Here is a 15,401-nt window from a genome sequence, read left to right as displayed (position 1 = left end):
GGATCTATATAATGACTATAAATCAAGGTGGTCAATGGCCTCTTTATAAACGTTATACGAATGTTATTTTTTTCAAATTTTAAAGATCATTTAATCATTTTATCCAGAAATTATTATTTTTCTTTCTGCAGTGTGTTTCTATCCATATCCTAAGATGTTTGGTGAGTTATTTCCCTTTTATAACCAAAGTGAATTCAATCACCATTTTTGTAAATTCCTTGCATTCAATTGCAATAAAATTTACTTTGCTTGAAGCAGACACAGTTATTGATTTAGTTTTAAACACTTGGGTTTGACTTGTGAAAATACCTTACAAAATAACACTGATATTATAGATAACAACAAATAACTCAATTTAAATGCATTTTAGAGAGTCAATTTAACGACCTTTAAAAGATGTTATTATGATTTGGCATTACACACACTTTTAAGATACTTTTTTAAGATAACTGCATTTCGCTTTAATAAGACATTTAAAGCACATTATTTAGGTGTTGTAAATAGTTTGTGATGTGCCTGTGTGTATTTCGATGTAAGATCTTTCATTTAAATGACCATTACCTTTCCGAAACGATTTTCATTTTTTTAAATTGAAGGTAAAACAAAACGAGATTGATATTTTTGTAGAATTATTAGCTTACCGTTAATACTTCACTTATTATCACCTTCAGAACAATTTGATTAAAATAAATAAAATGTTACATAACATGGACGAAACAACGGAATGACACTTTACTATTGTTTTATGAAACTTAATTCTTATTTTGGAAAGGCAGTGGCCTTCACATATGTTTACAGTAACGTGCAAAAATGCCCTGATAATTGTTCACAAAGCTGAGGGAAACCTGTCGTGACACTTATTTGTAGCGTCCGTGTTTATCAATAATTCAGTGAATTTATAATCATATTGAAACAGGGTCTGCTAGATCAAAGTGAATATAACAGATATTTTTTTTCCCATTAGAAAGGATTTGCTTGAGTGAATGCGTGTTGATTTCTGTATAAGTGATCACTGATCCGTGACAAATGAACAACAGTATCGAACTTTCATATATTCATATGACTACTAGCGATACGCATGAATGAAGCACATGTGTTACACATAAACATAATCTCTACTTCCGATAGGGATCGAACTCGGGACCTCTGGAGTACTTGCATTGTCTGACTCAGATCGCACTAGAGAGATTGTTCTCTCTACCCGCGAGGTATGTGAAGACTAGAGAACGTACGTATTTATCCACTAGGAATTTCGTAACATTCGATTCGTATAGATAGTTTTTAAAAATAACACGTAAACTGTCGTTAAGATATGTTCAAGTGTGATAATACCCTAAAATAAAGACATTTAATTCCTTGTCCATTTATTTCCACACAATTGAGCCACTGATCAGTGTGATGGGGCGTAGGAAGGGGGGGGGGGGGCAACTGCCCCCCCCCCCGTTCCTAAGGACGGGGGGGGGGGGGCAAACGTGTCTTTTTGTCCCCCCCCCCTCCATTTTCGCCGACTGAATTTTTCTAAAAATGCTTATTTGAAAGAAAAAAGGGTCCTCCTCCTGCACATTGCACATTTTTCGTACTTCAGGTTAAGGTTTCACCTTATGCATGTGTTGTTCTGAATTCTCGATTACTTGAAAATTATGTCTCTGGTTGGGGACGAGGGGCAAACATGTCTTTTTGCCGCCGCCCCCCCCCCCCCCCCCTCCCAAACCATTTTCGCCGAGTGAAATGTTCTAAAAATGCACATTTGAAAGAAAAAAGGGTCCTCCTGCATATTTTTGTACTTCATTTCAGAAAATTTTCCCCTCGCGGAGCATTTCCTAAAACGTTCAAGCACATGTCAAACCTTAAATAGTAAAAGTTCAATGCACACGAGCTAGACTAAAAATGTCCATCAAGGGATTCTATGTACTATTTAAAAAAATGTCTCTTAAAAGATCAATTTGTTTATATGTCTTAGCGAGACAATTAATTCATTTTTTAGGTTACACAACAATGTGCCGATGGTGTGAAGCCGGTATATTCAGATCGAGTAGGGTTGCATAATGTTATGACGACACAATTATCATTTCTAAATGCAGGTAGCTTTAAATCGAAAAATTACCATGTTAAAAACGCTTTATAATCATTAAAATACATCGTAAAACTCATCCCAGCCATTCTAAATCGTATTTTTTTTTTCCCGGAGAAGACCCCCGGACCCCCCTAACTCCAAATTCTCGCGCCTTTGGGCGCTCGCAAATTCATGAAAATGCATCGTAAAACACATCTAAGCCATTCTAAATCGTCTTTTTTTCGGGGGAGACCCCCGAACCCCCAAACACCAAAATCTCGCGCTTTCGGGCGCTCGCAAATTCATCAAAACTCATTTAAGCTATTCTAAATCGTAATATTTTTCCGGGGGAGGCCCCGGACCCCCCAAACACCAAAATCTGGCGCTTTCGGGTGCTCCCAAAATCATCAAGATATATTGTAAAACTCATCTCATCCATTCTAAATTACAATATTTTTTCCCGGTTGTCACCAAAATCTTGCGCCTTCGACGCTCATTTGGCCAATTCGTTAATTTCCTTTTAGAGACCCCACAGTCTATAAATGTGTGCAAGGATTAAATTTAATGATAAATGATACGTTTCATCTTCGTGTGTTATTAGTGAGTGGATGTGGAATAATACCGTCATATAATACATGATATAATGTCATAGTCGATATACTTACACTGGCCTTACCATGGTTTCATATTTACAATAGACAAACAATTCCCCGTTCATGGCCCATCGACAAAGGTTTAGTTTACATTACAGGACATTCTAAAGCGACAAGATACCAGCTTTTGTTAAATCGAAAAGGGAAACAGGAGATAGCTTGTCATTTGTTTCGTCCTTAATAATCAATAAAAACATACATTTGAAAACTCTGACCATATATGATACATGTAAAATTTTTTATTTTTCAAAATTGATCTATACTATACAACTAATAATTACTCTCTGTCGAATATTACGCTCGATTAATTGGATGAAATTGCGCTGTAATAGTTTCATATGATAATCTCATCCAGTAGATAACAAGTTAAAATTATGCCCAGTAGACTAAAAAAATTTTCAATTAATATTTGAACTAAAATGGGGGATAATGAATATGTTATCAAGCTTTGAGCAATATCTTAACCCTCTTGAAAACAGGATTAAATAATCTGCGATGATTAGGAAATCGTGAATTTTGCAAATCAGCCAAATTATTCATTATTTTCCTACTTCGATTTTTAGATAAAGTCTTAATATTTATAATTGCTATATGATCATGTTTACCATACGTCAGAACAGACGATATGTTTTGTTGTTTGTAAGCTAAATAAAGTGACACGAATACGTGAGGTTATCCGGCGCTCATCTCACAAAACCATAACCACATGTGTAGTCATAGTATCACAAAAAAACATCACGATATGGATATGGTTGACATTCATTACCCTTGAAATGTATGTTTTTGCATAAAAGCAATAAAAATACTTTGTCTGCGTAAATGCAAATTCCAATAAATGATTGACGTGTTTTATAAACAGGCATTTAGTTCTCGCACACACTTGTCATTTGTCTCTATCTTCTCTAAACGGATTTATTTAGAATCCTCAGTAAAACAGTATTCAACCTTTCAATCTAACAAGATTGTGCCCCACTTAACAAGGGAGGCTACTCTATCTTACCTCTTTATTAAATATAAAAAAAAACATATATATACTCACCGTTTAACTCAGATCTGAAATGTCTTACTGTTCCGAATATGACTTTGATGTTTTAATTCACTGCATCAAAGGGACGCCGCCTGTTGGGTTATGACATGAATCGGTCGATACACAGGTACTGTGACGCTTATTATATATATGCACTATAGGTAAGTCGTGGGTCGTAGCATATTCGTCTCGCTCCATTTAAACCTGAAGGGTAGGTAATACTTGACTTACCTACCTAACAAATAACTGGCATTTCATTGAAATTACTAAAACTAAACCCAACACACATCAATCATCGGAAACGCCAATGGAATTCCATAGACAGTAGGGTGTATGATTGAGTAGCCCTCTTGTGTACCACAAAATAACATTATTTCAGTGTGCTTATATTTAGAGTAATTATACAATGTTAAAAGTAAGTATGTTGCATTGTCTATCTGATAAGAAGAATAAAACACGGTCCATTATTATCAACACGCTAATGAACACGAAAATGTACTTAAATGCAAATTAATGTAGACATTGCAAATGACATATACCATATTTAAAAAAATATACGATAAGAAAACGCCCAATTAAACAGGATAAAATCCTTTCTCACTATATCCTGATTGTACTCCCCCCTCATTATCGACGTCAGCAATATGATCAATCCCTTATTCTGATAAATTAAGTACAGTTACTATTGTTTTAGGGATGGAATATCGCCTGATGTAAATTTGCAACATGTAATGTGTTATGTCAAATCATATGGTCTTGTGACAAAGCATTTAAGGTAGTGTTGCATTTGTGAACCGCAGATCTGATGACGTCACCGATGTGTGCGGACGCGGTCACGTGGCGCTCGCGAATCGCTCTCTATCTTTCTAACTCCAGAACTACAATGTATACCACTGTGTGAGTAAACTTGTTAAATATAACATGTATTGTTTATTGCTATTGTAAATGCTTTGTAACTGTAGATAAACATATATGTATCGTTGTAGACCACGGTTTACAATAGTATCTTTGTTTTATATGTACCTTGATATAAAGAGGGCAAAAGTCTAATTAAACTATGACACATTGAGAAGCCTTTCAGTTATTTTTGTTAATCAATTATTCTGTTTCGCCTTTGTATTGAAAGGCATATTTCCAGATCTTTTCATTAGAAGTATGGTTTTCATTGGACCGATCTTTTTGCATGTCATATCCTTAATACACACAATGTATAACAAACTACCTGTCCCATTTATAATATGTTCAAAATCATATAACTTTTTGCAGAAAATATTAAGAAAGCAGACGACATATTTTGGTTTGATGTAGCATTGCTAAACAGTATATCAACATGCAAGCTTTAAGGTTATTGTATTTCCCATTTCATATCAATATTACCTGATTATATAAACCAAGTATAACTAATGATCAAACTATGGCCGATTTATCAACAAATTTCTGGTTTTGTATGGTTGAAAAATAAACACTATTTTCTCTACCCAATCCCTGCATCCTTCCCTTTCCCTATCAAAGCACTGTATAATTAGCACTGAAAAATTCTTAGAAATCAGTACTGTCCTATTGCTGATAAGTTATATATATATGGAGACGGACATTGTGCTTGCTTCTGTATCCAAACCTTTTGACATGTATATTGTACTGTATCGTTATTGGATTGAATAAACTATTGTTCAAACCAAACCATGTATCGTTATAATAATACTCATAAGGTGTTCAAATATCAAGGTTAGCGTCGTTTTAACTAAATTCTGTGATTACTGAAATTCGTGGTTGATGTTACCTTATGCTATGTAATGAAATATCTAAATGAAGGCTTTTTACATCTGAAATCCTTAGGTTTTTTTCATTTTGAAAGCGTAACATAATATAAGGAACCTCCTGTTTATTTTCTTATGTCAGGTTTCTTATGAGCAAAGGGAATGGTGGTCAGGGAGACTGTAAACTTGCTTACATAAATGGTGCGTCTTCATCGAACGTAAAGTAAATATGAAGCTTTGTCTTTGAACCGCCGAAACCGTCGGTAAGTATGTTTTTATATAGTCCACACAATATCAATATTTTTCTTGTATTTGACACAACTTCAGTTTGGAAGGATCTGGGAATCGAACAATAGTCAGCAAATACTTTTCAAGTTAAGCACACTATACATTACTAGTACATACAGAGGAACTCGGTTACAGGAAGGTCGACCTTTTAAACAAATTCGTGTTAACTGTGTTCATGTTAAGCACATGGTTAATCGGTTTGGTTAGCTACAAATGTACTAGGACAAATATGTAGGCAAAGCGAAGTCGGTTTAAAAATCGTCGCTGTCGTTTCCTATTAAGCCATGTTGTCTAGTTGTCCATATTCGTATTGAGTTAGTTCCATTGTATATCAAGAAAAGTTTAAATCCAAGAAAGCTTACAAGACAACACAGCAGATATGTTTGGCTATGATTTATTTAGAATCGAAACTGCAAAAATTACATTTCACAAGAACATTTGAATTACATTCTGAAGAAAAAGACATGTCTACAAAAATGAACACATATTTCATAGATACTAAAGAAAATTAAACAATACACAGCATATATTATGCAAATAATTTCAACGACAAAATGTAAATGTCATTCTTTTAAGAAATTCTGCCATAGAAATAAATCTTCCAGCGTCGAATATATAGCTCTCATAAACGTAACAACTCCAAACGCTAACAAAACAGTAAGGTATATAGATATAGTGTAGAAAAAATAGAAAAGGTATACTTATGTTTTTGATTTGATTAAACTTAATATTTTTGCCATAATCATTTGATATTATAACTAAATGGCAATTATGTACATGTACACAAATATTTCTATTAAAACAGATCTACAAAGGGATTGAATAGGAGGTACAATTATCAACAAGCAGAATCAATAAAATTATATGATAATTCGACCCGGCGTTTCTATAGTACCTTGCAATGTAATAATATTCATCATAGAATAAGAGTTGGAGTTATTTTATACAAGTGAGTTTTTTTTATACAAGTCAACATATTTAACTATGTAAATCAATATCATAATATACAAAGTACACATAAGAGTTTCTTCAAATGAACGAAGAAATATGATGTTGAAACCCTGTAAGCACCTAGGACAAAATGTACTGCAGACATTTTTTTTCAAAATATATCTAACCATCAGACCATGAAACGATCTCCGTCTTAAATATTGACTTAGCCAATCACAAAAGACATTGTTTAGTGTTACGGAAGTTTTGATTGGTTTAATAGATTGTTCAATAAATAGGAAGTCATAACTGAATGAGATAAATCAGCGTTCCAACGTATTTCCAAATGCCAATAAAAATGTCACACTTTTAATTCTCCGTGTCTACTTAAAGATAATACTTTCCCCAACAGACTATGGAGCAAAAAAGAGGTGATTGAGTGACTAAATTAGTATCTCGAGCTTAATATAAATCATATAATTATGATACTTCAAAAATGCTGTTAATATAAGGTTCTTAAATATGGAAATATTGGAAAGTGGCATTTCGACATTTTGATCTATCAAATTTACTTCACTTCGTTTTAAATCTGTCAGTACTGAAGGGAAGTAACTCTATTACGTCAGAATGGATTTTGACGGAAAGCTGAATATTGTTCACGATGCTTCAAACGGACCACGTACATGAAAATAATTGATATGAAATAGTGAAAACGTACTAAATAAGGATACATAACAAGACATATCTATAAATACAGACATGATGAGATAAAACTATAAAACAACTGTGATATGTAGTGTTGTGGAACGAACAAAGAGTGATGGCTTATAAGATACTTATTATAATTAATAAAATTAAAGTATTGCTATGATTCAAATGTCTTTTTGAATCTCAAAAACAAGCTTGAGTTTCTTGCACATTTTTTGTTAGACAATATTCAATAGGCAAGCTTCGAAATTGTACAAATTCATACATAATGGTATGCATATAAATTTCAACACACAAACTTAACATCAGATAAATCTTCCATTTAGAATCACTCATGTGTCTATAGCAATATAATCCATCACATGACAAAAACAATTTATAATCTTTACTACATGTGTATCTTCATGGTCCCTCATATGCTATAGCACGTGACTCATAACATGACACTATCTGCCTCATCAAACATTTCGGAAACATAACACTTTTTACTGCTACCTGGTTCAAAATATGACTTTTATCACTTTCCTTATATCGAATTTCCCTGACCAAAACAGAACGTTTTAATAGCTCATTATACGTCACATTCGCTATTATTATCACACTCATTCCATATGATCATTCTTATACAATGGAGTAATATCGTCTTGCTCATTGTGTCCTACCAATCTTGCTCGTACTGGACATTGCTCGTGATATTGTCACCTATGATGTTCCAATTGGTCTATCATGACTTTTGAACTGACGTTTCACATGACATCGCCATTTCCACCTGGTCCATCAAGGTAGTTCTCCTTGACAAACTTACTTCAGTTTTGATACACTGTGTACAGTTTACCTTAAACTTCCATTTTGTCTATTATACTCAACTAAAATCGTAACGTCACTTTCCACCTTGACAAATTACAAATGATGAAATTGAAAACAAGCTCTGTATACAAGAGTTTTGGATTACAATAAATGCATCTCAAGTGACAATATGCTACCACAATTGCAAAGATGATGTAAGCTTGGTCCGTAATGTTCATGCAAAACTTAAAAAGCTTTACGATAGTAATATCAGTTATGTACTTGTTTGGTTTTGATACAGTGTTTGATTATAGCTTCATCCTCGGTTTTCATCACCTTGTTATCTGCCCTTGGCTAGAGGTATCTGTTCAGATACTGATGGAGTTGGGCACTACGTCTGGGTCTAGCCATTCATACGGCGGATTTCTAGTCTTGTTTTTCTCTTTGACTTGTTTACTGATTTCTGCCAATTCATCACGGAATCTGTAAGAAAACATTGTTAATGCTCTAAATGTGTACATTTTCCCGAAGTTAGATTTCAAACAGTTCGCGGTCCGAGAATGATCGCGCTGTGCATCTTATATCTAATCTTCATATGTCAAAATGTGCTGTTGTGCATTTGATGATAGAATGATTGAACGTGGATTTAATTGCATAGACTGCAAAACAATGAAACACTTCCACGAAACGAATTCTCTTGCTTTAACATTAAATTAAATCTTCGAAATATTCCATTGTAAAACTTACTTAACAACGTATTCGTTTAATAACCAAAATGCAACGTTTCACGCTGTTTATTACACTAAACTTGAATATGAATTTACGATGCAATGCCTCAGGCGATCATGAATTGTTTCTTTTTACAAATTATGCATTTACCCTTTGATCGAAAGATTCATGATTTTAAGTTGACTTTATCATATTATTTTCTGATATTAATGAATATAATTTGTCTATGAATATTAATTTAAAGGTTGCCACTAGTACAAAACAATAAGACGTCTTTGTATCAACCATTACTATCAGATGTTAGTTGTAAAAGAAACATACTCTTGGACAATTTTCCTTGCTGGTGGATCAAATATGTATTGGACCTCAAAGTCACCAAGACTCTTTGTTCCCTTATCACTGAGGATCTTGGTTACCACCATCACATCTAGTGTTGTTGGTTTGTCTGGCAGGGCTTTCAGAATATCCTTCTCATCTAACGGCGTCTAAAATGATAAATATACTCATTAAAAACATATTAATGACAGAAAAAATTGTGGTAAATATTGTATCGAAACTTTCGTTGGAAAACATATAAGTCAAACTTGTCATTAAAGACCACCCAACGGACAAAGAAAAATGTTCATTATAATTAAAGGTTATAACTTTATACACGGATCAAATTGTGTTGAAGTTGACCATTTTAGCAAGTGGTCTATTAAATGGGTTTTGTACAAAGGTGGTCGCTAAGGCAGATTTGACTCTCTCTGTATAAACAAAGTACTTTAAGATATGTTCTATTCAATACATACAAGATTCAACTATGTATATAACACGTATATATTTTCATTGTAGTGTTTTTCGAGCCAGAAATGCTGCGTTAGATAATGATTACACTGAATGTATTTTTTATCGTTTATACACTCAGTTTGGTAATAAATCGAATTCAACATTGACTTATTTATTCCAGAATCATCTTTGTGCAAAAAAGGTTGTCTCAATATATATGTGAGTACATTTAAAGTATTATGTTGTTATCAGAAGACTCTTTTTAATCTTTATTTTATTTACCGACATTAAACCGACACTCTGAATACAATGAAACAAACAAAACATTTTCGAGCTTTTGAATGTTTTTGTAAATATGATCTTCTGTAGAATGCAATGTAAAAAGTCTCCCGGAATTAAAATAATTTTAAGCTCTGATTCATCAGTGTTATACTAATAATGGTACGGATATATACGTTACCTTGTCTGTGGGCGGTTTGCCTGAGAGTGAGGCGGGGTAGTTTGGAGGGAAAGCGTACTCGTCATACTGAGGAAAGTTGGTAGCGGCGTGGGCCACACTGCACGTGTAGATGATACTGGTCAGAATAATTATCAGCTGTTCCTGGCTCTCTATCGTACCGTTACCTGGTACACCCTGAAATGTCATACAGGTGTAAATCATACAGGTAACACAGATAGGTGTAAATCATACAGGTAACACAGACAGGTGTAAATCATACATCTAACTGTTACCTGGTACACACTGAAACGTCATACAGGTGTAAATCATACAGGTAACACAGGCAGGTGTAAATCATAGAACTTATCGTTACCTGGTACACCCTGAAAGGTCATACAGGTGTTAATCATACAGGTAACACAGACAGGTGTAAAGCATACAGGTAACACATGTTGGTGCACAACAAACAGGTAACACAGATAGGTGCTAACCATTCAGGTAACATATAAATGTAAAACTAAAGTAACACAGATTTTGTGCCACCGTGTAAGTTTTATCAGAAACCGATAATCGATTAATGAGGCAAAAAACTATATAATTGCAATACACAAAATCAATCAAAACTATACCGGACAGGTAATACATGAATATTAAAACTACACTGTGAGATCACAATACAATAGATATCAAAATCATTCATATTAATGGTATTTCAATTATCTCATTCAACGTTTTTGCCTGTATTGGCCGTCTACATTTGTTTGGAAGAGTAGAATGATATGATATAACATATCATAAAATCACTTTATAATGTGCTGTACAATTTACTCACCAATAATCCACAACCACCCTCCTCTCGAGGTTTCACGAGTTCTTTGGCCCAGTTCTGTATCTCCCAGTCCCCAGTGATCTTGTCAGGTGTGTCTATGAAACAGAAAATGAAATTACAATATATCATGAATTACACCATCGTTTATAGAAAATTTGAAATAGACATTTCACTATAGACGGATTTAAACTTAATACACTAAATGTGTAAAATGACATTTCATAATAGAGTTTCACGTATTTTATTCACAAATATGTATAAAATGACCTACCATAATAGAGTTTCACGTATTTTATTTACAAATATGTATAAAATGACCTACCATAATAGAGTTTCACGTATTTTAATTACAAATATGTATAAAATGACCTACCATAATAGAGTTTCACGTATTTTATTTACAAATATGTATAAAATGACCTACCATAATAGAGTTTCACGTATTTTATTTACAAATATGTATAAAATGACCTACCATAATAGATGACTACATAATGTCACGTATTTTATTTACAAATATGTATAAAATGAACTACCATAATAGAGTTTCACGTATTTTAATTACAAATATGTATAAAAATGACCTACCCATAATAGAGTTTCACGTATTTTTTGACATAGTTGTTAATTGCCCAATACAAAGGAAGAGCATCGCTACGGAAATGGTAATTCGGCAACACCTTGGGGTTAGACATCTGAAAAGGGATACAAAATCCAAATATTTAAACAAACAAAAGTTTGAGCCATGCGTATATGTGTATAAAATGACGATTTCAATAAGTACCATGTATTAAAGAAGCAAACAAAAGGTGAAAATGAGTACAAACATATTTTCAATTATTTCATGATATTCAATATCTCTCAGCAAGATATAAAGGATATATTGTATTAGGATGTAAAACATCATTGCATGTCTGAACAACACGTATCTGGTTCAGCAACAATAGCTTACCCCTCTAGCCTTCAGATCCTCTGGTAACGTTCCATGCTGGTCCATTCTCCATACGTTGATGCTATAAAAAATAACAGAATTTATAATGTTCCATCTCAAAACATGCTTAATACCTTATATTATATATGCAAACATACATACAACATTAAACCTTTTTTTGCTTTTGAGCAGGTTACCCTACACTGGATACATAACAGGTAAGTCAACTGACTATAATTATCGGGATGGGGTAAATTTTCAATACCCATTTAATGTTACAATATCGGGATATTATTATTTAAATGCAAAGTAGAACTGTCGTCCAGGAGTTCAACTTATGACTGAGCCCAACGTCCACAGTTCAAATCTAAATACGCACTGTATAAGAAATAATGCCGCAGACTTTCCATAAAATCCCCAAATAGTAGTTTAGGATGGTTAGCATTTAAATTGTTTTGTAGCAAAGGGACATAACTCTGAAAAAGTAGAGGTATATGTATCGAAATTCCTGTTCCAGTAGTTTATGAGGAGTAGTCAGTAGATCGTCATAATACAGACAGACATGCGGATAACATTAATAATATTAGGGACCGCAGAATCAAACCAATAATAGATTTCAGGAAAACTCCTTGTGGGCACAAGATTTCATAGAGAGGTGAATGTTTCGGAGCCTGCTGATTGAGTATTAATGGCGCATCAGTTTCAAATGTTTAATGTGTGGATAGAGCAATACATTGAATGTAGATGTAGAGATGTAAAAAATTTTAAAATTCTGTTTATTCTGTTTCTGACAGGGGAATGTAATCAATATTGGAATTTTATGAAAACATCTGTTAATTTTTTGGCACGGAATTTAACAAAGAGGTCACCCTATACATAAAAGTTTAACACGATGGTGACGGGTGACCAGACTTGAAAACTCCATCTTACCTGGACAGTGGCAAATGTTCCCATTGTCGTTTATGGGAAATCATTTGGTTCTGCGGTCTCTATACAGTCTACCCAACCCTCTAACTTCGTTGCACGTGATGAGGTGTATATTTATTTGTTATTACGTACCCACGCCTGATGAGCTCAAACATGCCTTTGATACCGATGTTCATGGTCTTATCCACCCAGCCTCCTTCTGAGACTAGTAACTCCAGACCTCGCCTAAATGTACAACAATGTACAACAATGTACAACAATACCCAAAATAATACATAATATGCAACGATACAAAATACAATTATACAATGTACGATTACATAATGTATGATATGTTTGTTTCTGTTCTAAAGACCATTCAATGGTTATGACCCTACTTTCTGTATGTAACTTATTGTAGAGTGATAACGATTTTAGTGTAATGTGAATCTTTAGGGAGCATACTTACGTATTAATGGCGATAAGGTACAGGTAATGAGGAGCCAGGAGTTTGAAGAGAGGATGTGACTGTGAGATATTTCTGTGTGTGACAACGACTACTCCCTCCATCAACAAATGGGTGAACCCTACAAAAATAAAACATCATCTTTACCAGTATGTGTTCTAAACCGTGAAATGTTCAACTATTTTCAAATAACCTATAACATTATTGAAATACTGCATAGCTGTTTTATTCCGTGGGTCAAAGTTTTTGTGATTTGAACTAAAAATGATGAAATTTAATTTTAGCGGTTTTAAATTTTTGCAATCTAATTTTAAGCATATGAATTACTCAACCATTTCTCATATTTCGTGAATCAAAATTTCGCGATCATAGCAATAATTAGCTATAATTCCTTTCTAAACTTGCCTACCTGCTATGCAAGATAATTAATCCTGTTACATTATGTAATATATTTGGTTAGCCTTTTCCCCCTTGCCAAACGCTCTATCATCCTCAATATATCTCTAGTAGCACTTTATCCATTTAAAAAAAATGTACTTGCTCATCCAGAATAGGTTTCTCCTCTAAAGCAAAACCCTTTTCACTAACTTGGTACTGGCTTTTTACACTAAAACCTTAAGTATTAAACCATTTTCTTCATCTTCCTTGTAAGATCTTTGTTTAAAGTTATCACCCCTCTCTCACCCCTATAACCCTAGAAGTACTTCCTAACTGTCATCCCCTGATAGTTTTCTCATTTAGGACCCGTCTCCCCTGGGTTATATATATATATATAGTCTTCTCTTTCTACCTATACTCCTAGTTGCCGTCTGTCATAGTATCGCCCTAATAGACCATTCCTTTCTTTGAAGTAGATCTTTCTGTCCCCTGTAAAACTTAAACTATGCATTCCATCCTAATAGCCTTCTATAGTACCCCTCCCTTCGATCCCCAATGTTTCCCTTTCTCATTCCCTGTGTAGCTGGAGAAGCCCGCTAAAACACCATAGCATACCAAATTATGGACAAATTCAACCAATTGCTGACAGAGGAGGGAGTTAAATTGACCCTAGTTGTTGATAGGACGTTAAGCCCAACTAAGCAACCAACTTATAATACCCACTATTAGTCCCTCTTTCCCTATCATAACCACGACTTACCCCCATCACCCCACCTCTACCCTCGACTATACCCCCTTCCACCCACATACCTAAATGTGTAAGTGACTGATGATAAGAAGCGTCCGCATTGTTGAACCACATTTTGGCCATCATCCATGTCCACGTCGGATCGGTTGGAATAAACACCTAAAAATAAACACAATAGTATGAGGTAATACACGTACTTTGTTCATTATGCCACAACCCATTACTGTTAAGAATATGCTTATATCATCGTAACAAAAAAAAAACCAGACATCGTGTGTTTACATCTACAAAATTTCAAAAATAGTATCAGCGATGATCACTGCAGGAAGTGCTTAAAATGGAAACCATGCAATTTTGACATTCGTTCTTTTATCAAACATTTTCTTTCTTCAGAGTACTGAGATATATGGCATTTGAAATACACTACCCTCTAAAAGTTCTGTTACATATGTTAGAATTTGCTGACAATTTATTTCCAAGAAAACTCTCGAAAATTCAATTAATGAGTTAGAGAAGGGAAATAAGTTGATCAATATATACTGATGCCTGTAATAACAAAGTTTACATATTTCCGTACTTTATGTATATATTTGCAAATATGCATGTGTAAAAAAGACTTTTGCAGGGCAGTGTAATTCTGAGATATTCCAAAACTCTGTACATGTATCTGGAATGGTTCATTCGGAATGTACGCATATGCATATACTCATGTTTAATTTTACAATCGTGTTATAAGTTCACCACACACTTACAGGGTTGTCCTTGGCAGGTTTCTGTTTCAGTTGTATTGCTATGGGAACCAAATGTTGTTCGCCGTTCAGGAAGAACAATGCGATGGGGGCACACACCTGTTGAACAAAAAGAGAGAATTGCATTATCTTTTTAATTATATTGATCATCTCCTCAAGCTTATTAGGATTTTCCTTCATATTCATATTAACTGTGTATCTCTTTATTAACGTTTTTAATAAAAAAAATACTTCACAGAATAAGCTTATCTCATCA

At 34.0% G+C, this 15,401-nt stretch overlaps 1 protein-coding gene across 5 annotated transcripts in view; it reads right to left on the bottom strand.

Moving 5' to 3' along the window:
* Positions 1–6,156: 6,156 nt before the first annotated feature.
* The window catches only part of LOC138327778 (allene oxide synthase-lipoxygenase protein-like), a 64,140-nt gene continuing 54,895 nt past the window's right edge, over positions 6,157–15,401 (bottom strand). For all 5 annotated transcript variants that reach the window (XM_069274150.1, XM_069274152.1, XM_069274153.1 and 2 more), the window contains exons 6-15: positions 15,149–15,244; positions 14,459–14,555; positions 13,274–13,391; positions 12,958–13,050; positions 11,920–11,980; positions 11,558–11,662; positions 10,971–11,063; positions 10,160–10,333; positions 9,253–9,416; positions 6,157–8,685 (exon numbers count right to left, since the gene is read on the bottom strand). In XM_069274150.1, the coding sequence (XP_069130251.1) occupies positions 8,571–8,685; positions 9,253–9,416; positions 10,160–10,333; positions 10,971–11,063; positions 11,558–11,662; positions 11,920–11,980; positions 12,958–13,050; positions 13,274–13,391; positions 14,459–14,555; positions 15,149–15,244 (1,116 nt within the window). In that variant the 3' untranslated portion in view covers positions 6,157–8,570. The remainder of the gene's footprint in view (positions 8,686–9,252; positions 9,417–10,159; positions 10,334–10,970; positions 11,064–11,557; positions 11,663–11,919; positions 11,981–12,957; positions 13,051–13,273; positions 13,392–14,458; positions 14,556–15,148; positions 15,245–15,401) is intronic.

Source organism: Argopecten irradians, chromosome 7 (genome assembly GCF_041381155.1).
Source record: "Argopecten irradians isolate NY chromosome 7, Ai_NY, whole genome shotgun sequence".
NCBI lineage: Eukaryota > Metazoa > Mollusca > Bivalvia > Pectinida > Pectinidae > Argopecten > Argopecten irradians.
This window is presented reverse-complemented; position numbering and strand designations above follow the sequence as displayed.